This window comes from Aspergillus stella-maris (assembly GCF_047715825.1).
Source record: "Aspergillus stella-maris strain CBS 113639 unplaced genomic scaffold BDV14scaffold_2, whole genome shotgun sequence".
Lineage (NCBI taxonomy): Eukaryota > Fungi > Ascomycota > Eurotiomycetes > Eurotiales > Aspergillaceae > Aspergillus > Aspergillus stella-maris.
The window spans coordinates 12,535-39,271 of NW_027396796.1; the positions used below are offsets into that span (position 1 = coordinate 12,535).

At 50.0% G+C, this 26,737-nt stretch overlaps 10 protein-coding genes across 10 annotated transcripts; 5 read left to right on the forward strand and 5 right to left on the reverse strand.

Moving 5' to 3' along the window:
• Positions 1-48: 48 nt before the first annotated feature.
• BDV14DRAFT_162705 (DASH complex subunit Ask1-domain-containing protein) lies at positions 49-1,578 on the forward strand. The gene is made up of 4 exons (XM_073766922.1): positions 49-210; positions 267-373; positions 424-1,351; positions 1,410-1,578. Exons 1-4 carry the CDS (start codon positions 120-122, stop codon positions 1,544-1,546), a joined length of 1,263 nt encoding a protein of 420 aa, XP_073633178.1. The 5' UTR covers positions 49-119; the 3' UTR covers positions 1,547-1,578.
• Positions 1,579-2,403: 825 nt separating this feature from the next.
• BDV14DRAFT_186683 (putative Rho GTPase activator Rga) lies at positions 2,404-5,843 on the reverse strand (the record flags this gene model as incomplete). The annotated part of the gene is made up of 6 exons (XM_073770852.1): positions 2,404-2,909; positions 2,959-3,054; positions 3,100-5,064; positions 5,112-5,627; positions 5,680-5,710; positions 5,763-5,843. 6 exons carry the CDS (start codon positions 5,841-5,843, stop codon positions 2,404-2,406), a joined length of 3,195 nt encoding a protein of 1,064 aa, XP_073633179.1.
• Positions 5,844-8,037: 2,194 nt separating this feature from the next.
• Positions 8,038-11,290, forward strand: BDV14DRAFT_39899 (putative SNF2 family helicase/ATPase PasG). Its single transcript, XM_073776684.1, has 4 exons — positions 8,038-8,524; positions 8,583-9,425; positions 9,478-10,222; positions 10,275-11,290. The coding sequence occupies exons 1-4, from the start codon at positions 8,312-8,314 to the stop codon at positions 11,138-11,140; spliced, it is 2,667 nt and encodes an 888-aa protein (XP_073633180.1). The 5' UTR covers positions 8,038-8,311; the 3' UTR covers positions 11,141-11,290.
• Positions 11,291-11,747: 457 nt separating this feature from the next.
• Positions 11,748-13,514, reverse strand: end3 (cytoskeletal adaptor protein SagA). The gene is made up of 3 exons (XM_073776685.1): positions 12,955-13,514; positions 12,637-12,871; positions 11,748-12,584 (listed from the first exon to the last, which is right to left on the reverse strand). Exons 1-3 carry the CDS (start codon positions 13,192-13,194, stop codon positions 11,848-11,850), a joined length of 1,212 nt encoding a protein of 403 aa, XP_073633181.1. The 5' UTR covers positions 13,195-13,514; the 3' UTR covers positions 11,748-11,847.
• A 1,501-nt stretch (positions 13,515-15,015) lies between these two features.
• BDV14DRAFT_186686 (uncharacterized protein) lies at positions 15,016-17,034 on the forward strand (the record flags this gene model as incomplete). The annotated part of the gene is made up of 5 exons (XM_073770853.1): positions 15,016-15,241; positions 15,308-15,996; positions 16,076-16,392; positions 16,439-16,875; positions 16,928-17,034. 5 exons carry the CDS (start codon positions 15,016-15,018, stop codon positions 17,032-17,034), a joined length of 1,776 nt encoding a protein of 591 aa, XP_073633182.1.
• A 615-nt stretch (positions 17,035-17,649) lies between these two features.
• Positions 17,650-18,274, reverse strand: BDV14DRAFT_194923 (tetratricopeptide repeat protein; the record flags this gene model as incomplete). Its single annotated transcript, XM_073772060.1, has 2 exons — positions 17,650-18,085; positions 18,213-18,274. 2 exons carry the CDS (start codon positions 18,272-18,274, stop codon positions 17,650-17,652), a joined length of 498 nt encoding a protein of 165 aa, XP_073633183.1.
• A 299-nt stretch (positions 18,275-18,573) lies between these two features.
• On the forward strand, positions 18,574-21,893 carry BDV14DRAFT_186687 (uncharacterized protein; the record flags this gene model as incomplete). The annotated part of the gene is made up of 15 exons (XM_073770854.1): positions 18,574-19,606; positions 19,663-20,174; positions 20,238-20,310; positions 20,383-20,453; positions 20,487-20,560; positions 20,594-20,678; positions 20,718-20,762; positions 20,853-20,938; positions 20,969-21,023; positions 21,054-21,149; positions 21,186-21,275; positions 21,306-21,401; positions 21,432-21,527; positions 21,564-21,653; positions 21,690-21,893. 15 exons carry the CDS (start codon positions 18,574-18,576, stop codon positions 21,891-21,893), a joined length of 2,706 nt encoding a protein of 901 aa, XP_073633184.1.
• A 993-nt stretch (positions 21,894-22,886) lies between these two features.
• Positions 22,887-24,088, forward strand: BDV14DRAFT_162733 (uncharacterized protein). The gene has a single exon (XM_073766923.1). It carries the CDS (start codon positions 23,243-23,245, stop codon positions 23,474-23,476), a length of 234 nt encoding a protein of 77 aa, XP_073633185.1. The 5' UTR covers positions 22,887-23,242; the 3' UTR covers positions 23,477-24,088.
• Positions 23,294-26,233, reverse strand: BDV14DRAFT_40122 (uncharacterized protein). The gene is made up of 7 exons (XM_073776689.1): positions 26,126-26,233; positions 25,729-26,030; positions 24,974-25,668; positions 24,562-24,902; positions 24,066-24,502; positions 23,680-24,017; positions 23,294-23,614 (listed from the first exon to the last, which is right to left on the reverse strand). The coding sequence occupies exons 2-6, from the start codon at positions 25,961-25,963 to the stop codon at positions 23,908-23,910; spliced, it is 1,818 nt and encodes a 605-aa protein (XP_073633186.1). The 5' UTR covers positions 25,964-26,030; positions 26,126-26,233; the 3' UTR covers positions 23,294-23,614; positions 23,680-23,907.
• Positions 23,530-23,759, reverse strand: BDV14DRAFT_194926 (uncharacterized protein; the record flags this gene model as incomplete). Its single annotated transcript, XM_073772061.1, has 2 exons — positions 23,530-23,614; positions 23,680-23,759. The coding sequence occupies 2 exons, from the start codon at positions 23,757-23,759 to the stop codon at positions 23,530-23,532; spliced, it is 165 nt and encodes a 54-aa protein (XP_073633187.1).
• Positions 26,234-26,737: the final 504 nt, after the last annotated feature.

Sequence of the window (26,737 nt, forward strand, 5' to 3'; positions counted from 1 at the left end):
CTTTGGGCATCCCGTGTTTTCCCCGCCTTCAAGTCAACAACTTTGTCTCTTCAAGAGTCTCAGACCACGAATTGCTTCTTGACCAGTGACTTCTTGCTTCATTCATTAAGTAGACAAACATGTCGCGTCCGTCGTCCATGGTTGGACGTCCTTTGACGCTCACAGAGGAATTGGAGAAGCTCGAGCAGTCCATCACCCTGACACTCCAAGGTAAACAAACAACCGCTTTCAATCCTACCAGGTCACTGACCACGACCATTCTTCAGAAATCGACCACAACTTCAGTCGTGCCCACCGCATTGTTGCAACCGGTATTCTTCCTGTCGTCCAGCAATACTCCGAAGCTTCCCGTGATGTCCGAGAGGGCGCCAAGGTTCGTACTCATACCGCGTTCCCGGATATCCTATGCTAAAACCCCGCCAGTTCTGGAAGAAATTCTTTGAAGAGAGCGCCAATGTCGCCCTAAGCGGATACGGAGAAGAACCCGAGCAGGAAACGACAGTCGACGAAACACTCCCGGAAGATGAATCGGCCGACATCTCTCAAAGCCAGATCACCGAGTCCGAGTCCGCCCAGATCCCCTCCGCCGACCGCATGGACGGCCGGAACCCCGATGACCTCGATCTCACCGACTTGAACCTCTCGTCGCATAGCACCCCGCGCGCCGCACAGCACGATGACCCGATGAATGACTCGATCGTGACTTCGTCCATCGCGCACCCATCACCCTACAACGACTCCGCGGAGAACGATCACGACCAACACTACCAGGATGACTCGTACCTCCCCAGCACCCCTGGCAAACAAGCTTCGCGCGGAACCTACGACGATATATACGATAACGACCCTATGTCCTCCCCCTTCATCCCGCCCGTCTCCACCGAGAAACTCCGCTCCGCCAGACAAGACAACTCCGACCCCGTCATGCACCGCTTCGCAGACAGGACCTACCGCGTACAAGCTACACCCCTCGGAAAGGGCAAGGGCGCGACCTACAACCCCAAATTCACTGCCACCCCTCAGACAAAATCCGCTACAAAGTACGCCTTCGACGACTCCCCCATGTCCAGCCCCGAGCCTGAAGCGCCCCAACTCAACTCGGAGCTCTTCTCTTCACCCCTTAAGCCGCAAACACCCGGAACAGGTCGCAAACCATCTCGTCCGCGCGGCCCTCCCAAGCCAGGAACTAGCGTTCTCACACCGGCAAAGGGCGGAGGCGGATTCGGCAAACGCAGCGAGTGGGATAGTGATGATGACGATGACCAATTCAATGATGATGACGACTTGGGGTATAGCCCGCCCAAGACGATGCAATTCCATATTCCGCAGAGTCGGCTTATGAAGACGCCTGGTATGTACACTTCTCTTGCTGGAATATTTGCACTGGATGCATACTAATGTACATGTAGCCAAGGAGGCGTCTAGACGTATCGTCGAGCAGCTCCTTTATACGGCCGGTGCGAATGATACAACGGAGGACTACGCCGATGAGCAGAGTCCGAGTGTTATCAAGCGGATAGAGAGGCTTGAGGATGATACCTTTTAGATTTGGTTCGTGGTCTGGTTGTACATATTGACAATATCATGATATATATATATAGTGAACAGAGCAAATGCTCTGCGAACATTTCACATCGGACACAAATATATTTGTAAAAACAACGACCTATTTATACGATAACCTGCGTAAGTCATCATGCATTTGATAACATCACATAAAGCCACCTGAGAATGTAGCATGCAGTTCCATCCTACAACGTAACAATCCACGATACTCAAAACTACCACCTACTCCAGACCGTACCCAGCACACACCGCACCTAAGAGACGTACAAATACAATGTTAAACTGCAAGACATATAACCCGACCAAGAAGATGATAGCGGACATCCAGTCCATTCCAATCCATTCCACCCCATCATACAACGGACTGATGGGCGAAGAGAATATAAAGAGAAAAGAAAATAAAGGAAGTCTTCTAATAGTACTGTAGAGTAAAAGATTCACTGAAGGTTTTTGAGGACACACATACACAACACCACTGACTGCACTATGCACTAGTGGGAACTAGCTTCGACCTGCGGGATCGGGTTCAAATAGAGGGAGGGAATCGAAATGGCACGCAAGCATGGAAAAGATACATGAAGGGTATCGAGGGCGCTGATCATCAGAGAAGTTTGAGTGGGTTTTGGATGGGAGGGGTGTTGTCGACAAGGAAGGAGATTGTGAAATAGAAAGAGATGTAAGAGAAACAATAGCAGATAGCGATCCCTGGTATATACAGGCTGTCGGGTGACGGAGCTCGGGTCGCCAGTCCACGGAAACACAGCGAAAAGCGCATAATAAGGCAATGGCAGATATTGGCGCTGGAGCGAATAATAGCAGGACCGGGTCGGTCGATTATTAGTTGTTGTTTTGCATACCCATAAATACCTCCTGGCAGTTGTCCACCAGGAACTTTACGACCTCGTTCTTCTTTTGGACATCCGTCATTTCACGTGCCAGACTTTGCGGTCTCATGATCGTAGGCGCAAAAACGACCGCAATGTTCTGGCTGGTCATCAGATTCTCCTTCTCGCGCTCAACAACGCGCTTCAAGTGGAACACAAGGAATTCCAGCACATCTTGGTGGACACGCGGAAGCTCTCCTAGGCTCTTTTGCAAGGCGTCAACCCTGCCAGAGTGGGAAGAGATCTCGCCAGTGTCAATAATCGTCTCATAAACGTCGTACGTGATAAGGGGCATGGGCAGTTTTCGGAAGTATTGTTTGAGCGCCGACGTCACGGCGTGAATATCGAGATCCGGATCTGAGATATCATAATCCTGCGGAGATTTCTCGAAGCCTTCTCGAATAGTCTGGATAGCTGAGCTCGCACCAGATTTGCGGTAGATTCCTTCCATGTCCATGCCTGAAAAAATGATTAGCGAGATTATTGAAAGAGACTTGGGGGTGCAAACCTCGTAGCTCAACTTCCTGAATACATCTGGTGATGATACCTGGAATGATGCTCTTCTCATGTTCCATACGCAGCTCGAGATCGGTGCCAAAGAGACCTACACGATTAGTAGAGCAATATGACGCAGCGGTAGGAAACTTACCGGTCGCAGAAGTGTCGGACAGAGTTGGGACAGTTTCAGACGTTGGGATTCTTCCACCCGCCTGCTTGTTACGTTGGTTTCCAAAGAAGCCGAAGCCCGGTCGGCTGGGGTCTTGCGTTTGAGAGCGCGGTAGACCGGCAGTACCCTCCGCAGTTCCGGTGCTGCTTTCGCTCGACATGAATGCACCCTTGAGACCTTTTGTGACACCCTTTGCGACGTTCTGTCCTCCCTTCTTCCAGTTGAACTTGCGAGGTTGGCCTTTGCGAATGCTGACGACTTGAGGGCCTGGGACGACGGTTGCCGGTTCGGCCTCTTCTGACATGTGCGGAGTCGAGCCCGAGGTTGCCAGTTCGCCCGTCGCCTTGAACGCTTCGACTGATGAGAGCGACTTTTCTTTTCCGTGGGAGTAAATCCCGAGGCCGTTGGCGCCGCGCGATCCGTCGCTGTTATTGGCCTTGTAGAGTTCCTGCACCTGATGTACGAGTTGGTTGTTCAGCTCGGCCAGCTGGGCGTTCTTTGAAGAAAGTTGTTCGAATTCTTGGAAACTCTTGTCTTTCATGCGATTAATCTTTGAAAGTTCTTCAGCGGCGTCGTTCCGCTTTTGTACCAATTCTTCGATTTGTGGTGTGAAAGAGTCTTTGAGATTTTGGATTGACTCAACAAAGTCCCGCAGAACTTTGTTAGTGAGCTTGCTCAAATCAAGGGGACCACTGTTACCCCCGCGCCTCTCGGTCTCGAGGTGGTCGGTCAAAACACTGAGTTCCCGCATGGCGATTTCTTTCTGAGCATCCAACACCACCATAGTCGAACGCTTCTCGTTCAACTCGGTGTTGACTTGCTTCACGTCAGCGGTAGCATTCAGAACAGATTCAATTTCCGCGATTCTCTGATCCCGGTCCTGGACCCGCTGGCGCTCCTTCCGCAGCTCGTTGCGCAGCCACGCAATCTCGTCCGCTCCTGCTTGTTCCGGAGAGCTGGTTGACGCAACATCGAAATTTGGTGAAGATCCGTTGACAGGAGTCTTGGGCCACTTGTTATCTCTCGATAGCCGAGAGCCCTTGTCGCTGTAGCTTCGGCCATGGCGTACGGAGTTGGACATCCTGCGAAGGAAAGACTCAGACTGGGAGGGATGCTCCTCGGACCCCATGATGCGCGCCACGTCTTCGTCCATAGACAATTCACTGCCATTATAACGCAGAGGCGACCCAGTGGCCCCATATGCATCTTGCTGCTGAGGGGCGCTTATTGAGTTTGGACGCGCCCGAGATTTCGTGTTTTCATATGAATCGTTGCGCTGCATCCGTGATGTCTCCGGTTTGTAAGTGTTCTTGGGTAATGTCTCAGTAGAACGGTCACCCCACTGGTCACTTGTGTTGGCGCTCGGCGATTGAATATCTTTTCGAGGGAGTTGATGGCGTCTGCTCTCCAGCGAGTCGCCACGTTTGGGATGAGTGACCGCCGACTCCGATGATCCTCCATTTTCATGTAGACGCCGGAGTTCATACGAGGGACGGGTGGGTAACATAGTTGTGCTCTCAGCAGCTGTAGACCTCTGCGAGTCGAGAGTCGAGCCATCTCTTCCAATTGTCGTTGACGATTTGGTGCTATCCATTGCTGAGGAATAAGAACCAGTCCCCTTGTGGCCGAAGTCGGATCTGGAACTGCGGGCAGAGTTGGATCTTCCTGCCCTGTTGAAAGACTCATCTTGACGCCAGCGGTTGGATTCGGGCTCTGGACGGTCCCGGCCCTTCTCCTGATAGGCAATGTGAGGAGACGAACTCTCCATACGTTCCGGAGACCTGGTGCGACTGCTGGAGTGGCCACGAGGCCGCTGTTCTTCTGATGGGTCGAACGCCAGAGGAATGAGGAACTCGCCGCCATCTGCATCGGACTCGGGGGGTGCAACGGATGGTACAACTGAGTGTCGGTTACTGCGATACGTGCTCGAGGGGAGAATCAGGTTATCTGCCCCAGTTAGTCCATGTTCTTTCATGTGATGACGACGCCCTTACCATTATCAGTAGTAGAGGTTGCTCCAGCGTCCAGCGCAGGCGCCAGTCCCCGAGAGCCCACCTCGATCGTCGAGTCGACATACTCGTCGACGGAGACATCATCTGCAACCGGCATCATATTCTCTGCCTCCTGCGGGGGTAGCGAAGGAAGCGACTTGTCTAATTTCACGCCAGGACTGGCGTGCTTTTTCGATGTCGCGCCGCGGTTCTTCTTCCTTCGCCGCTGCATTAGCGATTCATGGCAATCCATGCAAAATATTCCCTGCGATGTCCGCGCATAGCGCAGATTCTCAATCTTCCGCTTGCAGTTCCGGCATCGGAAACACTGGGCGCAAAACGCCTGTTCGCCGGTCAAGATAGCCAGATCCTCAATTTTGTTTCCGCACGAGCTGCAGCTGTAGGTACAGTTGCTGCAAATCAACGATCCGTCGCCGAGAAGGAGGAGGTGCGCGTCCGAGTCGAGGAGGGTGCTGCACGAGCTGCAGCGAAAACAGTCAATGTGCCATCGGTTACCGGCTAGAAGCATAGTTAGTACGAGGGACGTTGACTCCGGTGATTCATGACCTACCGAGTTCAAAGGCTTTGCCTTCTTCCAGAATCTGTCCAAGTCAGTAGCCGTAATATTCGAGATTTTCCAGTGTTCATGCATACCTCTCCACAGCCCTTGCAAGGAACCGGGATATCTTCCTGCTCCATGGGCGACTCCGGAGGATACGATGTGGGGGACTCCATGGTGAGTTCCACCTCCAGGCGGCGCTCGACGAGAGTTATGTAGAGACGACAGCGAAGAAATAATCACTCCGTTTCCGTCAATTTGGTACTGGAACAGAGTTCAGAGCGCACAAGTTATCGGTCGGCCAAGACAATTATTCATCGACGGCTGAAGCGAGGGGGTGTCGGAGGGCCAGCCACACATCCGCTAAAAGACGTCGAATTTGCGATAGGGGCAGAAGTCGGAAGCCCCTGGGTTGAGTGCGATAATGGACAAATCGCGTAGGACAGGCGGTTTTGGAGGGGAGGAGGGATTGCCAGGAAAAGGACACGGGCCCGCGCCTGGAAAGGACGCAATTCGCACGGGAACAGGAGAGGACGAGGATTCGGGGGGACCCAGCTCGCCGAGTGAAGCTAGAGAGAGGCCAGGATTAGTAGTGAATCGAGCATCAGCATGGCGAGGGGCGTGATAAAGAAAAAATAAGAAAGGTATGGGAGCAGAGCAAAGAACAATTGCAAGAGAGCAAAGGAACAGAGGAACAGGGGGGCCAGAGTGAGGGCGACTACTGAGGGGGCCGAACGCCTGGACAATACTTACAGGGAGCAGACAGCTGTCGATCGGAGACAGGGGTGCTGTCGCAGATGGAGAACAGCAAGAGATCGCGAGGACAACCCCGGCAAGCAGCAGAAGAACAGATTGGAGGAAGGGCGGGCGGGATTAATCAGATTAAAGAGATGAAGCAGAAGAGTCGGAGATGGAGACGCTGGATTGAAACGGAAGATTGTTTCAGATTGACTCGGCAGACGGGATCATTCCCTCGCCAACTCACCTGCATACGACGCTTTACATTCACTGAGTGCACTGACAGGAGCAGTTGACTACTGTAGGACAGCTGTATGAAGGACGGCCAGCATGTTGTTCACGAAACTATTGTATACAGGATTTGTGGCTGCGTAACCGCATTTCTGTATACCGCTTCTGCCTCAGGCACCTTAGTGTACTAGGACAGTACTTCATCTCAGGAGTGTCGCAACTACTTATACTAATTTCTTCTCTTAAGATAACAACTCAATATCTACTATAAAATACTCAGTCACTCTGACTTGCTTCACCAAGAGCATATTCATGAGGACACTTCACTACCTACATAGGAGCACCGACTCTATACACCCACTTCCTCATCCTGTCTCACTCTCAAGGCCCCAGTGTTCCGAGTTCGCAACGGATTTCCTGCACACAACTAGCTGTATCTGGCCTCTCGTGCTCATTATGCAAGCCAACTGCAGGATCTGACTGGCGTCCATGCACGTCTCAGGAATATCTGCAGGCAAAACCGCAATCAGAAGTGCATCTTGCGGCTTGTCTATCAAGGATAAAACCCATTACTATCCGCTGCTATGAACCAAGCTCTCGGGCCCCTATCATGAAGTTTTCATGTGCTAACTGGATTTGAAATGCTCGGATCTTGCGCCAGGGTAATCAATCGCCGGTTCGAGATATGTTGGCCTCCAAATTTAAACCAGAATTTGAAGTCTACTCCCGCGTGTCTACGGTAGCTCGACCTTATATATACAGGTAGCTTGAGTGGTTTATCAACCATCGAGTACAGATTTGATCTTAGATGACGGTTGCCAGATGGTATGCAGTTATCGAAAGTCTAGACCATCCTCGGTGCCCTGAACGTTCTTCGTCCCATATCACTGGTACTGGAATCTCCGGTCGACGCTGTGTTCGCCGTCCAAGCGGAGAGCCTCCCAATGATACCAGGAAACGCACTCTTGACTTTCAACAGACCCGTCGCACAACAGCATAGACTGAAGATCCAGTATCCAGTGCTGCATCAAATATTCGCCGATTGACTGAATTGCCTTTCAGGATCTACCCAAAAGATTCGGCATTCCAACGAACGTCAGCCCTATATATGGCTAGACCCCGCGGTCTCGGGAAGTCGTTTACCACAATGGGCTGGAAATCCTCCAGGATATAGTCTACAGTAATTGTGACTTTTTGACTGTCGCCACTTGGAATCTGGAACCGGACATATTTTTCGTAAGATCTTGAATACTTTCCTGGAACAGCAAACGAACAATGAGATTAAAGTAGACCAACAACGGTGATTGGCTGATCTCAATCAATCTAAACGTGGCCCGTGCGCTGACGCGAAAACCCGCGTCTCCCAATTTCCGTCATGGAAGAGCGTACCAACACTAGCAGCCTCCAACCTAGCCACCTTGGCAACTGCCTGGCGTTGACATCCTTTGGCCCCTGCATATATTTGCCTGAGTACTGCTATTAGGTTCTCTTCTTTTGTTTGTGCTTTTTGTTTGGATAATCAGGCGCGCCTTTGTCTTGGGAACTTTGCGCCGTGGAGTGGCGATACGCGCTCTGTCATCTCTTTGCACCTGCACCAGAGTGGATTTGGAATGAGGACGATCTCTTGATGGCGATTATTTGATATTCTTTTACTTGTGGCAATTACGAATTCATTATGTCGAACCCTGACGCTCCGGTTACTCCTACCTTTGATACCGCAATGCGCCAGAACTCAACACAGCCGTCTTCACCCGCGGTGGATGTCGACCAGGATATGAAGATGAATGGCAATGGAAACGGGAATGATGGGCAAAATGGGGTTGTGGAGAATGAGGAGGATATCGATGTCAAGGCGAAGGCGCTTATGCATTTGCTGAATACCAGCGAGGTGTGTATCTGAGCCCTCGTTTCTAGGTTGAGGAAGCTAATGTTGATTCACGATCTAGGTCTTCGTCGCAATCATGGCCGAGAAAATGAAGAAGCAACAAGAGGAGGCAAGACAAGCAGCGGAGAAAAAGCAAGAGCAGGAGCAAAAGGGTCAACCAGCCGATAAACCTAGCGAAACAAAAGATAATGCGACGCCGACAACCACGAGACGGGGTACCCGAGGCAGCGCACGACAAGAACCCACCAAGACCGAGGACGATGACAAGGACAAGAAAGAAGAACCGGCAAAGTCAAAGCGAGGGCGGGGGAGAAAGGCCGCGCCGGCCAAGGGCAACGCCATCTCCAACTACTTCAAGAAAGCAGAAGTCAATGTCGACGAGGCCAAGAATACCTCTGTCCAGGAAGCGCTCGAGAACGCCGCGGACAAATTCGAAGGGGAACCTACCGTTCTTGGTGGGCAGGAGCTTGTCGCCACTCAACAGCCTGCGCCTGTTACTGGGGGTAAGATGAGGAAGTACCAGCTCGAGGGCCTGGAATGGCTCAAGTCCCTATGGATGAATGGACTATGCGGTATCCTGGCAGACGAGATGGGTCTTGGGAAAACAGTGCAGGCCATCTCCCTAATTGCTTTCTTCAAGGAGCATAATGTGTCCGGGCCATTCTTGATCGCGGCACCACTAAGTACCGTCAGTAACTGGGTGGACGAGTTTGCACGATGGACACCCGGAATCAAAACGGTGCTGTATCACGGCAGCAAGGACGAACGCGCAAACCTCAGGCGGAAGTTCATGAGCATGAAGAACCAAAAGAACCCTGACTTCCCGGTCATATGTACGTCGTATGAAATCTGCATGAATGACCGGAAATTCCTCGCCCAGTACCAATGGCGGTACATCATCGTGGTACGTACCCTAGCCCGGGCTTCTAAGGTCAGGATACTAATGCGATAAACAGGACGAAGGCCACCGTCTCAAAAACATGAACTGCCGCCTCATCAAAGAACTAATGTCCTACAACTCCGCAAACAGACTTCTAATAAGCGGCACGCCCCTCCAAAACAACATAACAGAGCTCTGGTCCCTCCTGCACTTCCTCCTCCCCGAAATCTTCAACGACCTAACCAGTTTCCAAAACTGGTTCGACTTCTCCTCTGTCCTCGATAATAACGGGCAGACAGACATGATTGAGCGTCGCAAACGAACCCTCGTCTCAACAATGCACTCCATCCTCAAACCGTTCTTGCTTCGCCGCGTCAAGACGGATGTTGAGACTGCCCTGCCCAAGAAGAGAGAGTATATCCTCTACGCGCCGTTAACGAGCGAGCAGAAGGATCTGTATAGGGAGATTCTGAATGGGACGGGAAGGCAGTATCTTGAGGAGAAGGCGACTGAGCGGTTATTGGCGAAGAGTGAGAGGAATTTGAACCTGCGTGCGGGGAGCCGCAAGCGCAGCGCGAGTAATAGTGGTGTTTCGACGCCGAATAAGAGTCTCAGGTCTAGTCGGGATTCGACGCCCGCGAGCAGGGCTAGTTCTGTTCGTCGGAGGGGGAGACCGCAGACGTACAAGGATATCAGTGACCGCGAGTTTAACTCGAAGCTGCGGAATCTGGAACTGGGTATTCAAGATGAGTCTGAGGAAGAGGAAGTCGATGAGTCGGAGCAGGAAGAGATTGAGCGGGCGAATACTATTAAGCTTGCTAGTATGCTCATCTGTTGCTTGCCCATCTACGCCACATGCTAATGATGCTATAGAACGCGAAATCGCCCAAAAGAAAATGCAGAACCCCGTTATGCAAGCCCGACTAGCTTGCAACTCCCCCCACAACTTCTACTGGCCCTGGACAGACCCCGACAAAACCCCCATAGACGAAACGCTCGTTAGCGCCTCCGGGAAAATGCTCCTGCTGGACCGTCTAATCCCCTCCCTCCTAAGCAAAGGCCACAAAATCCTCATATTCTCGCAATTCAAAACGCAGCTCGACATCCTGCAGGACTGGGCGACATACTTACGCTCCTACAATGTCTGCCGCATCGACGGCGCAATCAGCCAAGCAGACCGGCAAGCACAGATCAAGGCCTTCAACACAAATCCAAGCTATAAGATCTTCCTCCTGTCCACGCGCGCCGGAGGGCAAGGCATAAACCTTACATCCGCAGACACAGTCATCCTCTTCGACAGCGACTGGAACCCGCAGCAAGATCTACAAGCACAAGACCGCGCCCACCGCATAGGCCAAACAAAGCCCGTCATAGTCTACCGCCTCGCAACAAAAGGAACAGTTGAGCAAACGCTTCTCGAAAAGGCAGATAGCAAGCGCCGCCTTGAACGACTCGTTATCCAAAAGGGCAAATTCAAATCCTTGCTCTCTGAGAACCGCGATGACCTCGATGAACTTAAGCGTGCACTTGGCGAGGATGAGTTCGAGGCCTTTGAGGCGAGTGCCGCGGATCCAAACAAGATATTGTCTGATGAGGATCTGATGATCCTTACTGATCGGAGTGAGGAGGCTTATGTGCGTGCTGAGAAGGGTCTTGAGGGCGCGAGCGGGAAGGCCTTCAAGGCTGTTGAGACGAAGAGGGATGGCGGTAGTCTTATGGAGTCGCTTGAGCGGAAGTGATTGTGATCTCTCTATTGTAATTTGGATGTTTTATTCATTTGGACGGATTTGGCGCTGGTTTGGCATGGACCGGGCATATTTGGTGTTTGGTGTACCCTACTTCAGGAGATTGGACATGTAGTGTATCTTATGTACTATAAACGAATGGAATTAGAACCGTGATAAACTCACAGAAAGAGGTTCGGCCCATCGCGCCTTCCTCATCTAGAACGGGAATGTGGTCTTCAATGATGGCAGGTGCGCTTTGGGGAAGGCACGCTGGACACTGGCTGTTGTGCCATAGAGGAAGGAACGACCGTCATGGAACGAATAGGCGCGCCTTCCTCTTTGGCACATCCGGAGCGCTGTCTTCCGGCTGGAGTTTGGGAAGGTGCGAAAGTGACGAAGGTGCGATGGCCCATTTCCTACCAATGTAAATGTAGGAAAGCACGACTGTCACCGCACCTTCCTTCTCCTGGGCCATTGACCCGAGCCGCAATTGTCTGGGATGCAGATCAAAGGGGTTAATTTGAGGCAAGTTAGGTAGGCGATAGTCCCAATATCTGTGGTAAATGGCGAATATGGAATCATTTCAACGCCTGAGCTCCTCGCCAAGAAAGTGGCTCTACTTATATAAACATACATACAATAGTATCAAACCGCCAGAGTACTAGGTACAAGAAGCAAATATGCAGGGACTAGAGAATGAACCGAGCGACTCCAGTACACTACCGCGACGCGCGCTCGTCCTCAATCTCGGTCCTCAAGTCGGCAAGGTGAGCTTGTCGCTGGGCAAGATGGTTCTTCAGCCCCTCGACCTGCTCGCCTACTGTCCGGACATCCTCGCTCAGACGCGAGACATCTTCACCGGCCTTCGACCGCCCCGTGCCCTCTCGCAGCTCACGGAGCTCACGCTCTTTGTACTCCAGAAGCTGGAGAGCTTCCTTCTTGATAAGAACGTAATTCGGCCTTCCATCGCGGTACCCGGCTTTTCGGTCATCGGTAGCCTTGTTTGCGGATTGCAGCTTGGCTTCGATTTCGGCCAGTTCGCGCCGTAGCCGGACTTTCTCCCACTCCTCGTCTTGGATAGTGTCGCTGAAGTCTGTTCCCTTGGGCGTGTAAGAGGTCTTGCCGGCGACGCCGAGCCGACTGAGGTATGTGTCGCCAAACTTGCCCTTGCGGCCTGTCGAGGTCTCTGTGTCGCCATTGGCGCCCCATCTTTGTGCCGGTCGTGCGCTGTCCAATTGGTAATCTATCTTGTTGCTCTCAAAGGAGGCCCGTAAGGAGGCGGGGATTGTGCGGGGGATGCGGTAGCCTTCATGGCGGTAATTGAGGATGTGGAGGAAAGCGAGGGTAGCGTCTTTGTTGATTTCTGGCCGTGCGGAGGGGTTGACGAGGTTCCAGGCTGAGCGGATGTCGGTGTCTGGTACGTCGAGAGACTCGTATAGTGGTTCTAGTGAGTTGACTGTTGCAGGTTAGCGCGCGCATTGCGAAGCAAGGCGGGTGGGTGTACGTACAGGCAATTTCCCCGCGCTGGTTCTTGTTGGCAGTATATATATCCTCGTACTTGGACTTGTCGCCGGGGTTCATATACCAATCGAATCCATCTTTCAGACCAGACGTTAGGTCTTCATCCTCTATACGCTCGAACTGCTCCTGTCCGCCGCTCAAGGCACGAGTAGCGTGGACGAGGTGGGACTTGGATTCAGGAACGAGCCAGTCGGGTAGAGTGTTGGGGACTTGCGATAATTCCTAAGAGTAGTATTGTTAGCTTGGAAATGGTCGAGGCACACGACGCGCTTAGTTGTCCGGGGTGGAGGGAGATGATGACATACCCCATTGACCACATCGAAGATCAACCGCATAGCAACACAGAACTCTTCAAAGTCCAGTTCACCATCTCCGTCCAGATCAGCAAGATCCCAAACTTTCTCCAGCTGGTCATCGGCGAGGCGGCTGTTCCTGAGCACGGAGGCGGCTTGGGAGTTGTTCAAACGGGGCTGGCCGCCTGCGAGCGATGAGAAGATCTCCCAATACCGCTCGACTTCCCATTGTTCTATTTTCTTATTTGCCATTATGAGATATGTATCAGGGCACTTCCGAGTAGGAATTGACGGGTTGCTTGGAGGGGGAGCACAATGGGAGGACTGCGGAGATGAGCTCCTTTAGACTCCATCCCGCAATCCGATGTGGCTCCAATGCGGATTATGTAAGTTGGGCTCACGCTAAGTTTATAGATAGCATCACATTTGCTCTGTAAAGCGAGGACCTGTGAATTCCTGTCCCGGGTTCGTTTTTACCCCACAGGAATAGCCGCCTCATACACCGTATTGTCATCACTGTCCCTAGACTCCTTCAAGTATATAAGAACCTATTACACGAAGGTGAACGGCCAACGGTGGAGAGCGATTTCGATGTGAAAAGGTCTGTTTAGTACTCCATTCCCGTTGGAAGATACCGATACCCAAGAGACGGAAGAGCCTCAGGCTGGAGCATTTTCTCGCAGTGTGCGCCTGTGCTAGGAGGGTTATCGCCACCCTTGGCCACCACGAAGTCGATGAGCCAGCCTAGTATCTGTGTCGTTTAGTCAACATTACGATGGGTCAAATTGCATATAAAACAGGTCATGTAATGGGACAGATTGATGCTTACCAGTAAATATTGCCTCACGCTCTTGTCAACGTCAGCCTACCACAGGTATCGGCTCTTGTATGATCTAATCTCTTGATGGATATACTTGAGGCCTGTGGTACTCAGCTCGCTTATTGCTCCCATCCCTGGTATAAATCCGATGACAGCCATCAACTCGGCCATCTTTACCAGATATCGACCGGGGGCTGAGAACTCCAGTTCCCGCTGTGCAGGTCAGAGCACTATCGAGAGAGAGAGAGAGAGAGAGGGGGAAAAAAGAAAACAAACGAAACGAAATAAATACAAGAAAATACCAAGGGCACAGTCTTAGCGAGCGTAGCCAAGCCTGGTTACAAGGAAACCAGACCTTGATAGATTGGGTTATTTATAGAGGAAGCTGCAGAGTTCATCCTGCTACACTGGAGGCACTAATCCTTCATTAAAAAGTCACTCAGCGCTCAGCATTTGAACCATCTCTTTCTCATCTGCTTTTTCCTTCTGTAATAATCCTGTATTTCTATTTTTCTAGCATTTCATAGAGCGCTTTACCAGGCCGGTCGGCTCTTGGGCAGCTGGATCCGGCCGCAAAGGCGACAATTATTGCCGTCGATTTGGTCGCGAGTTGAGGACGACTGCACCCCGCTGAGGTTGATCGAGTGCTGTTCAGTGTTCATTCAAAGCCATCAGCGCAGGAGAGGACTAGAACGCTTGCGGGTGCAGAATACTTGGACGTCGAGAAGGAGCCATGTTTGTTGTGATTTGTATCAATATTACACGATCGCTAATAAGTTGACAGGGACTTCTTTAACACAGTATTTGCGTCATATCTAGAGTATATTACTGGAAATTAACCACCAAGGAGGCTGTCCACAGATGCTTCCCGTTGTGTCTGGAGTCATGATTGACGTAGGCGTGGAAGAAAGGGGCGGTGAGGACAAAAGCGGTGAGCAGTGCGGAGAAGCTTAATCCTGCCAGCTATCGCTTGAAGTATGTCCCCTTTGTAAGTTAATTATCTCTGATGTGTTCATGTCGTACGTCCTTCGCCAATATGAGGTGGACAAACGGGAACAAGCTCTGGTATTCCTCTTCTATTTGTTTGATGGTATTCTTTCTATAATCCAAGTCCCCTCTTTCCTCTCCACACTCTCACTTCCCGGACCTGCCACCCCCAACCCACAAGAATGAATCTTAACCCAACTTTTCATAAACACCCTTGTCCGCGTGCCCCTCAAAAAATCAAGCTTACGCCAACAACCTCTCGCATAATGGGCACTGGGAAGTGTACTGCACATGCATCATTTGGCATGTTTGATGTCGCATGTCCATGTCCAGCAGGTCTCTTTACCTGGTCGGAATCAGCCTTTGAAACGATATGTCAGCGCTGTGGTCATCCCCTCCAAGATCATCGTGACTTTTCTCCTGAACCAGCTCTAAAAGAAGAATCCACATCTGCCAGCGATTCTGAGCACGCGCAGGAACATGTTATGGAAGGTAGGTGTCAGATCCTACAACCTACGATGTCATAAGTACAGCTAACAATTATGTAAAAATGGATAGTTACCACTAAACCAACGAGATGTCGACGCAATCGCACAGTATTGGAACTCGCGTCTGCCCTGGATAATCAAGATGTTATTCACGTACGTGGAACACCGGCGAGTGGGAAAACAACACTGTCCGAACTCTTAAGGGACTATTACCTGGAAAATAACAGGAAGGTTTTTCTACTTGAGTACTGGAAACCACTAGATTTCTCCCATGGCCAAGACGCATGGACCGGATTCTCCTTGCGCCTGCAACATAGGTATCCTGGCTATCATTCCAAAGATTTTTTCGCTTCGAAGAATGTCATCCTTATTGATGAGGCTCAGGGTTCTTACGCAGACATTGGTTTCTGGAACACAGTTATCAAAGACCGACGGTCTAACCTAGGCTATGATATAAAAATTTGTCTTTTCTCTTCCTACGGAAGTCCGTGGACAGGCTTGGATTCAAACAAAGTGGTTTTTACACCAGCTACCTTTGGACCCCCACAGCGCGTTACACTAACCCCCCAACCCAACGAAAGGGCACCCAAAATCGGTTTATTTTTCACCAAAGAAGAATTTGATCAAGCTGTGGACCTTTTGACTACCCGTCAATACAAAGAGAAGTTCGACATTGATGCAGAGGCTAGAAGGTACTTGTTCGCACTCACAGATGGGCATCCAGGGGCCGTAGCATCGTTAGTCGGGTTTGTTCATTATGTATGTGTTATTCTTTCTCCCACCCCGGAAACTAAATGAATCGGCTTAAGGTTGGACAGTGTAACTAATTCTAAATTAGATGCATCGTCATAACCTTAAGCACGGATGTTATAGTACGATAACAAAAGACTATATGCTTGATGCTTTAAAGGACGATGCTGAAGTTTTCACATATCTCGAATCTCAGGCCGTTTTTCGCTCTTTCCCTCAAGGGAGAAGCTTCACTCCCGAAGCTGCTGCAACGCTGAGTACAATCTTAGAGGAGGGAAATATGCTATTCAAGAGTGAAGATATTGGCATGCAGGCTTGTTACCAGAATGGCTGGGTAAATAGGATAACTGTGGGAACCCACCTCACAGCCGACATCGCTGTCCTGCCATCACGCCTGCACGAGAAGTAAAACTCAGACAAATATTTCATTTCTGACCTAACCTAATCTTAGATATATTGAATTTATTATCGGCCGGGAATCGAGATCCTTACCCGCGAAATTCACCAGACTAGATGACTTATGCCTGGCGGTTCTCGGAAATTTCTCAACAATCAACCTGAGACATGCTGCTGAAGGCAAGAAAATATCTACTGCAGCGAAACATACGCCCATAGAGGCGCAATATCAGGACGAATTTTATAGGTCATTCAATCTTTTGGCAGGCCGAGGTGTACCAATTTGCAGTGAATGGTCAAGAACCAGGGATGGTCGAGTTGACTTCTATATCCCAGAGAAAAAGTGGGCGATCGAGTTGCTCAGGGATCATGATCGAGTCCATGAACATGTCTCTCGATTTAAGGTGGGAGGGAGTTATTATTCCTGGGTAGAAGAGGGTCTGATTGACGACTGGATTATCATCGACTGTGCGACATCTCTGCCAGCTAGTGGTACATTTTGTCCATGTCTGTCATTCTGACTGATCTGCTGACAACGTAATAGGATACTCCGAGCCGAGACTATGGAATGCCGTCTTTGACGATGATTATACTAATTTAAGGGTATATAATAACCAGGAGGAGCTTTTGAGTATTCGTCTGAAAAATTAAGATAGTTGTCAACAACCTGCTGCAACTCTGCCTGGGCTTTGTCCTGATGAACTCTATGCCACATTACAGAATAGCTTAGTTACCAATGATTATGAAATCTTACTGAGGAGCCTGTAGATTCAACCACTCGAATTTAATAAAAACAGGCAGCCACAATGCTGCCCATAGCGATTCCATGACTTTATAATTTCCAGATTATTTTGTAGAGCCTAACGAAAGTAACAGGGCACAGTATTATAAAAAAAGCAATTTCCATGGCATCTAGTAGTTTAGGTATAGCAAAGCTAAAGCAATAATGAATCATTGATAAGTTCTTGAAAATTAAAAACCAAGTAGGCTGGAAATCATAGACCCTCGTAGCTTAGTGGTGTAAAGCACATGAGAAAAGGTTAAGGCGGCGGCTCACAGCTGAAAGTTACCAGAATTACGGGTGGAAATTCTCATTTTCGGCGTCGATTGCGCAGGTCCTCACATTCTAGTTGTAATGCGGCTATCTGGAAGCCCCAAGCAAATGGTTTAGTGTTAACTACAGCGATTGATTTGGCCAGGTTAGGATTCTAGTTTAACATGATGAATTCGGACAAGAGACAAGTTTGTAATCACAAATCATCATCATCATCTTGGGAACAAAGTCATGAGCATGCGTCGTTTGCGGCCCACGGGCTTGGAAGCCGATGCGGCTTGATCAACGGCATAGGTTTGCACCGGCGGAATACTAGGAGGGTCTGAGGAACATAGTTGACTGTGACTTTGAGAAAGTGGATTCGAAGCTGCTTCCCAGTCACGGAGGGTATTAAACGAGGATATAGCGTGCGGATGATCTGAGCCTAATACTTCATTGCGGAGGGCTGCACATTCCTTAATAAGACCTAAAGCTTGCGAAATGTCCCCTTGCGCTTTTAAAGTGTAGGCAAGGTTATGCATGCTGGTAAGAGTATCAGGATGCTCAGGACCAAGGACCTTCTCTGACCCTAGTAGATCCCGTCGGTGCATGGCCTCTGCCTCCTCGTACTTGCCCTGCTGTGCAAGTACTGAACCAAGCTGGCTGACACTGGTAAGAGTATCAGGATGCTCAGGACCAAGGACCTTCTCTGACCCCCAGTAGATCCCGTCGGTAACTTCTCAGAGGCTGTTGTGCAAACCCATCAAACAGGGGGCCACGTGCCGTGTCTACTGACCGGGCGACTCCACGGGAGAAGGAAGCCGTTCCCCTCACCGGTTGTGACTGGAATTCGGCCATAGGAATTCCTATCCGCCAGATCATACCTTCATAAGAAACCTATGAAACGACTGATTGCGGGCTTATCCAGTATACGATGCGATGCCAGCATCCGCGCTGCCCTCCTTGGGGCGCTATCGTGGCCCTGTGGTTGGTGAGTACAGACGCGAGGCTGTAGCACAAACACCCCCTTAGCTCCCCCGCGCCTTTGGCGTTGCTGACTCTCCATCTCCTGGCATTTTTATTGACATTCTGAACAAGCAGAATTCACTGAAAGTTTTGCTCTGATCCTCTGATGCCCCGCGCCACTTGTTACTAAAATGCGACCAAAAAGCCACACCGATTTCGCGATTGCGATCATCTGCGCCCTTCCTCTCGAGGCGGAAGCAGTTGAAGCTCTCTTTGATGAACATTATGACCGACTGAGCAAGTACTATGGCAAACAGCGGGGCGACGCGAATGCATATATAAATGGAAGGATTGGCAAGCACGATGTGGTCCTGTGCTATATGCCAGGAATGGGAAAACGCAATGCGGCAAGTGTTGCCTCCAGCCTCCGAGTCAGCTACACAGAAATCGAGCTTGCCTTGGTTGTGGGGATCTGCGGAGGCGCGCCACCGCCGCCGAGGTATCAGGAGATATTCCTTGGCGACGTGATCATCAGTGATTCGGTGATCGAATATGACTTTGGCCGACAATACCCAGGAGGGTTTCAACGGAAGATTGGTCCGAAGGACACGCTCGGCAGGCTCAGTCGAGAAGTTCGGAGCCTTCTAAATGGGCTCCGTGCGGGGAATTCTCGCAGTGAACTCCAGAGTCAGGCGCAGCGATATCTCCACACCCTTCAACAAACAGGGACCGAGCAAACAGGGACCAAGTGGCGACATCCAGGGCTTAATGATATGCTTTTCCAAGCCTCTTATCTGCATAAGCATGATCGTCCTGCTTCTCCTGCTGGGTGCTCCTGTTGTGGGAGCGACTCACCAGATGGAATTTGTGAGGACGCACTGGGGAAGGACTGCGACGACCTTAATTGCAACCCAGGTCATCAGGTCCGATGCCGAGAGGCCTTGGGAGCTAGCCCAATCTCCATCTATATTGGACCAGTTGCATCGGCGGACACGGTCATGAAGTCTGGACAGCATCGGGATGAAATCGTCCGCAAAGAGCAGGTCCTTGGGTTTGAGATGGAGGGAGCAGGCGTGTGGGACAATGTTCCGTGTATCATCATCAAGGGGGTGTGTGACTATGCCGACAGTCACAAGAGCAAGGCGTGGCAGGCATATGCAGCCGCGACCGGAGCGTCGGTGGCAAAGGCTTTCCTGGAGTACTGGATGCCGGCAAACCGCCAAGGTTAGTGAACTGTCTAGTAAGACGTTGGCGCTGTTAAAAGCTTATGGTCTTGATAGACGCGAGCAAAGATCGCCACGTGATGATTCCCTTTGCGAGAAATCCACACTTCATGGGCCGCCAGGAGGAAATCCAGGAGATCAAGGATATGATGACTGTGCCCGACGGACCGGGAAAGCTTGCCATCATCAGACTGGGCGGTGTGGGGAAGACCCAAATTGCACTGGAGCTAGTGTACCGCATGCGAGACAGAGAGCCTGGATGTTCAATCTTCTGGGTCCCGTGCACCAGCTACGAGGCCGTTGAACAGGCCTACATGAGCATTGCCCAATTGGTGGGGCTCCACGGTGTGGAGCCAGCAGAGGTAAAAGAGCGTCTCAAGACTTACTTCAGCCAAACCAACGAGAAGTGGGTCCTGATTTTCAACAATGCGGATGACATGGAGATGTGGATTAATAGCAGCCCTACAGCACCACCACTTAAGAATATAATCCCTCAAAGTGCAAATGGCCATGCACTCTTCACATCCCGCAACCAACAGCTTGCACTCAAGCTAACATTACTAAATATAGTATCTGTCCCCAATGTCAACCAAAGAACTGCCAAGGAGATACTATAGAACCTACTTATTCAGAGAGATTTACTCCAAGATGACCATGTAACAAACACACTCCTTGAGCAGCTTGCTTTCCTGCCTCTGGCAATTAGTCAAGCCACAGCTTACATTAATTAAAACAACATTACCCTGACAACATACGTATCCCTGCTGGGCGAGCAAGAGAGGAGCGCAATAGAACTGCTTGGCGAGGAGTTTGAGGATGATGGACGCTACGTAGAGATCCAGAACCCAGTGGCCACCACCTGGCTGATCTCGTTCTTGCAGATTCAGCAAGTGGACAAACTAGCCAGCGACTACCTGTCATTCATGTCTTGCATTAATCCACGGGATATACTAGAGTCCCTTCTTCCACTCACATTATCCACAAAAAGAAAAGTGGAAGCATTAGGTTTACTAAAAGCATATTCCTTTGTTAGTGGACAGGTTGATGGTAGCATTGTTAGTCTTCATCGACTTGTGCATCTTGCTACTTGAAATTGGTTGAGGGAAAGAGAGACATTCAGAATTTGGGTAGAGACAGCTGCCAAACAGTTGGACAAGGTTTTTCCAAATAGCAACCATGATAATTGACAATTGTGGAGGGACTGCCTACCTCATGCACTTTACCTGGTGGATAGTCCAGAATTCCAGGCCCAGCAGGCTCACCACGATGCCTTACTAGAGAGAATAGGAAGATGTCTGCAGAGTGATGGAAGATATGCTGAGGCAGAAACTATGTTTTGAAATGTCCTGGAAATCCAAGAAAGAGCTTGGGGACTAGAGGATCCTGATACTCTTACCAGTATCAGCCAGCTTGCTTGGGTACTTGCATGGCGGGGCAAGTATAAGGAGGCAGAGGCGATGGAACGCCGGGCACTCCAAGGTTGTAAGAAGGTCCTTGGTCCTAAGCATCCGGATACTCTTATTAGTGTCAGCCAGCTTGGTTTAGTACTTAGAAAGCAGGGCAAGTATGAGGAGTCAGAGGCCATGCACCGACGGGAACTACTAGGGTTAGAAAAGGTCCTTGGTCCTGAGCATCCTGATACTCTTACCAGTGTCAGCCAGCTTGGTTCAGTACTTACACGGCAGGGCAAGTACGAGGAGGCAGAGGCCATGCACCGACAGGCACTCCAAGGTCGTGAGAAGGTCCTTGGTCCTGAGCATCCTCATACTCTTACCAGTGTCAGCCAGCTTGGTTGGGTGCTTGCACGGCAGGGCAAGTATAAGGAGGCAGAGGCCATGCACCGACGGGATCTACTAGGGTCAGAGAAGGTCCTTGGTCCTGAGCATCCGGATACTCTTACTAGTGTCAGCAACCTTGGTTCAGTACTTGATGACCAGGGCAAGTACGAGGAGGCAAAGGCCATGCACCGACGGGCACTCCAAGGTCGTGAGAAGGTCCTTGGTCCTGAGCATCCGGATACTCTTACCAGTGTTAGCCAGCTTGGTTCAGTACTTACACGGCAGGGCAAGTACGAGGAGGCAGAGGCCAGGCACCGACAGGCATTCCAAGGTCATGAGAAGGTCCTTGGTCCTGAGCATCCTGATACTCTCACCAGTATGCATAACCTTGCCTATACTTTAAAAGCCCAAGGGAACATTTCCCAAGCTTTGGGCCTTATTAAGGAATGTGCAGACGTCCGCAATAAAGTATTAGGTAAGACGGCGAGCCTATCAGAAGACTTGAATTGATCTATCTGGTACTCTATGTACGGAATTCAAAGCATGAAGGCATTCAAAGAGGATCGTAAACAAACACGCGGATGGATCCTCGCGGAGCGAGGCTAACCGAGATGGGTAGGCGGTCGGAACAGGCAGTATCTCGCGATCCTCATCCCGGGCACGATGCCCGGAATGATCGTGCCTCCACGTGACCTCTTCGTCACGCTCGGGATCATGACTTGCAGGCAGTCGTGATACCACAAACCTAAAGTTATGGAGCCTCTGCCGTGTTACTTAAAGAGATTGCGACTTTAATAAGATTGTGGAAGGATGTTAGTGTTATTTTAAATGTATATTTGCTGGTATTTGTCCAGATAGCTAGTTTTATATACTTTCCAAATGCACATAATATACCTTGGATCTGCGTCTTAAATATGGTACAGTGGTTTGCACAACCGCCCTGCCCACCCAGAACGTTTCTAGTTTATTTCCCAAACCCTCAACCGGGAGTGCTAATACTTATATGGTTAGAGCGGAAATAAAAGGCTTGGCAATCGATGACTCGTTTTGTAATTTCGTAATGCTTTCGCTTGGTCTTAGCATTTATGTATGGTTCTAGTAAAGTGAGGACCTGTGAATTTCCTGTCCTGGTTAGTTTTTCCATTTTTGGGATAGTCGCCCGATACGCTGAATTGTCATCACCGCCCAGCTCCACGCTGCTCTTCCCTCCCAACATCTTCTTCCTTCTTAATTCCCCCTCCCTTATTCTACACTCACCTGATCACGCTCTGTCGTCTCGTTCATCCGGACATGGCCAACCCCTTTTCATGTCGGAAATTGCGGCTGCGCCTTGTTTTAGTCGCCTCTACTTCCTAAGTTAATGCCCTTCCTTGTTAGTTTTGTGGCCTGTTGAATTGATTTTTTTACCCTCTTGCGTTTGGACCCCACTCCTGTTCAGTGAATCACGCTGTCTCACGGCCTGTAATTGCAGTTCCAGTTAACTTACCGAGCCTGATTGCACAGTGGTGTGACCGGGGAAGCCAGCTGGATGATGAAAATGCACCGCGGTCCCACCGTAGTCGTCTACGAACTATTCGGCCAGGATCTAAACCAGTGGGACTCCGTAAGTCGCTGATGAAGGAAAGGCTGACACGCTAAGATACCAACCGGGAAGGAACTTTGAGGGATGCGGCACTTGCTGATGAGTTATGGGAAAAGAATAAGGGTAACTCAAGCGACGCCTCTCAAGGAAACGCACTGTTGCCCGCCAATTCAACAACACCGGTTAAGAACCAACAGATAATCCCTCCCGGGTAGTGAATTAACGCATTGTGGAAGCCTGATAGAGAGATGGCGTGAATGGAGCAGCCAGCTGGATAATGTGGGTGTACCACGACCCCGCCATACAAAGTTGGCGACAGTCTAAACCAGAGGGCCTTTGGAAATTTCGCATGAAGGCCCGGCTAACGTATCAAGACACGAACTGGTTTGGGGCTCGTGATGGGACCATCGCCGATAAGTTATGCAAAGTGATAAGGATGATACTTATCACGGCTCTTTGGTCGACGAAACCTGCACCATTATTAAGGTGCGAAATTACAACAGTGGTCTGAAGGCATAAAAGGTAGTTGGACTCGAGCAGATGATAAGAGATTTGCCCAGAGATTTAGTATCCCTGTGTGCCATTATGGTATTCCCAGGAGCTGGTGTATGTTTCTCCAAGTACAGGATTCGATGGCTTGTTGACACCCCTATATTCCAGTTATCAGCGAAAAGTATCTGCTAAACTATACCAGAAACTAGGAAATTGACGTACAGAGGTTTGATATGCCATCTGCTGAAATAGAACTTGACGACAGCGACGAAACGTTCGAGAGGATCATCATTTTCGGGCATGGACAGTAGGGTTTCGGGATGTGCCATGAAACCAGACCTGGGTTGGCCGTTTTCTTTTCTTGATACAGAATTCGTTGATCGTTCTGGCGCTAGCGGAGTCCGATACATACTTCGTGGTCCGCTATAGCACAGGTTCGCGGGTACCAAGTCAATTTTGGAGACAAAGGTCTTTGAAGAGAGCCAGGTCGTTGTTGAAAATTTGGAGGCGGGTCCAGTTTTCCGAAAAAAAGGCATGGATCAAGTTCTTTTCACCGTAGGCTATTATTTGTCAAGAAGTAGCAATACAGAAGGTGTGTATGAACTTACACTGTTTGGGTAAAGTTGTCGTGCAGTTTATGATGATCCATTCAAGGATCATACCATCGCGAATCCAGCCGTGGTATTGCCCGTTAGGGCGAAAACGAGCCATATGCTCCGGCACTCGGTCTTCTTCTCTTAGCAATTCGACCGCCCACTTCCTCTCCGAAATCCAAAAGTCCACCCTGCCGTCTTTGGTCCGCGACCATTCCGAAACAATATTGACCCCTTTACCTGTTACATCGTTGAACGCTCGGTAGAATTCATCCTGATAGACAGCTTCGAGTGGTCTAAACAGCGCTGCGCTGGAGAGGCTCCGGCCATCTTCCGCGTGTCTCAATGAGCAAGCAGAAAATCGCCCTAAAATATCCATGCACAATTTTTGAAGAGTGTTGTATTTGGGATCCATATTTACTTTGGGGTCCCCCATGATATATTCTATCCATCTGAGCTTGATTAGCATGATGCCTCCGAAGTATTCAAAATAGGTGCTAGGGAGACTTACTTCTCGTGCAACCGAGAGGGAAGCACATACAGCTCCGCACCGAGTTTATCCTCTGGTTTTGTGGTCTTGTGGAGCCAACCATTGATATAGCATACGCCCTCAGGGGATTCCGAATCCTCGTTGTCGTTGTTTTTGTTACGTACCTCAATATTGCCTCGCTCTAAAACGCGCACAAGTACTTCACGAACTTTACAGGTCACCGAGGGACCTGTCGGCAACGATCGCTGAACCAGGGTCGACCCTAAAAAATCCCAAACTTTGCGATCGTCCTGTAGAATGTCGACGAGATGATCTTTGGTTAGAGTTGCCAATTCCCTGTGCTTTAGTGGGCTGCGAAAATGCTAATGCGAAGTCAATTGATTAAGCCTGTCTATGGATGCGTAATTTAGCTGAATGGAGGGAAGGGACGTACATGGTAAATGTACTGCAATAACGACACGACACCACCGGGGTGCCCGTTGGTCAAAGAAAATAGGTAATCTTCGGCGTCACTATCGAGCGTAAAACTTCCCTCGAACTTAGGATTGGCTGTAACTTTTTGTATGGCGTCTTTGAACTCGTCTCTGTTGAAAAAAAGTCCAATCGAACATGATGCATGCGGAGTGAGGGAGACCCGCTGGTCCATGCGAAAGTGGGCTGGAGTATAGTACCTAGGTTGCTTTTCGACGCCAGTTGACGGGCTGCCATATGAACAAAAAAGACAAATTTTAATGTCCTGACCATCACCGTAGATCCGTTGTTTGACTATCGTATGCCAGAATTCCAGATCTGAGTATGATTTCTGGGCTTCATCAATGATGATGATAGCTCCTTGAGGTAGTTTATTGGGACTTTGAGAAGAATTGAAGGTGGTATGGATCATTTTCCGAAATTTCTTCCAAGGTTCGTCGTTGAAGCCGGTAGGGAAATTTTCCAAATTTCTCCACGTGTTGATGAAAAACACATTTTTTGTCTTCGTAGCCTTGTAGTATTGCTGCAGCAGGCGGGCGAGGGTTGTCTTCCCACTTGCAGGGGTCCCGCGAACATGAACAACTTTCTGATTCTCGAGGAGATTCGCTAGCTGAACGACAGTATCTTTCCGTTGAGACATGAAATGCGAGTCGTAATCTGTTTTTCATATACATCATCAGTTATCCCATGAAGCGAGTGAGCGAGGCAGAATCTAACCATCTTCTAGTGTATCATTTCCTTGAGCGCTAATTGTATCATTTGCTGGAGCGCTAAAGCGGATAAAGTGAGAAGCTTCCTCGTGTTCTAATACACTATGACCACACCGAGAGCATGCTTTGTTCGCTGCGTCTTTGGCGCTGAGTTCGGGGTCAAGTGAGGCTTCAAACTGGGAGCATAAACAACACGTTCTGGTGCACCCTTCTGTAATCTCATAGCGACACTTGCCCGCCATGATGTGAAAAGTGGGCGGGCTCGCCGGACCGTTGATGACCTTGCTAAAAGTAATCGTGTTCGCGAAGCTGGGACCCATTGCTGTTAGTCTCTTACCAAGGAGAATCGTCGACAAACAAATCAAACAATACAGGGAAACTGGAATGAGGATGCCAAAACTAACAGCAACTCTCACAACTGAAGGCAAGATGAGGCGGTGAAGTTTGAGTTTCAGCTTGATTGGTTGACGCAATGGTCACGGTCATGGTGATGTGAACCGTGACAGGATGAGTGAATGAATGGTTGGATGATGCCCGCGATTGATGGAATTTCACGCTCATTGGTTCATAAAAAGGCTCCTCCTATCAAGTGACTCCTCATTCTTGTCTGACTATTGATCAGGCACTCAACGAGGACCTCAGCTATGCAGCAAGGTACCGATGTGGTCAAGAGGCCGCCGATGCATCTTAGTTGGCGCATCTGATTGTGCCAAGCTTTGATTGTTGACGGCGGAATCTCACCTCAAGCTTCCAACAGCCTTCGAACTCGATTTCACCAACCGAAAGGGATTCGGAGGAACCCCTGCTCTTTTTCCTGTTCCTCCCCCTTCCAATCTGCTGACGCCAGAGCGACATTCCATCTAAACGTGGACCTAATGAAACCATGCCAATCCCCACGCGTTCGGTCCTAGCACGCGATCCCCACAAGTAGATAAAATCGGGTCGAATCTCGGTCAATGTCTCAAGGGTCTTCCTTTCTCGCGTCTAATCAAACTTCCGAGTTTTTGCTGACGCAT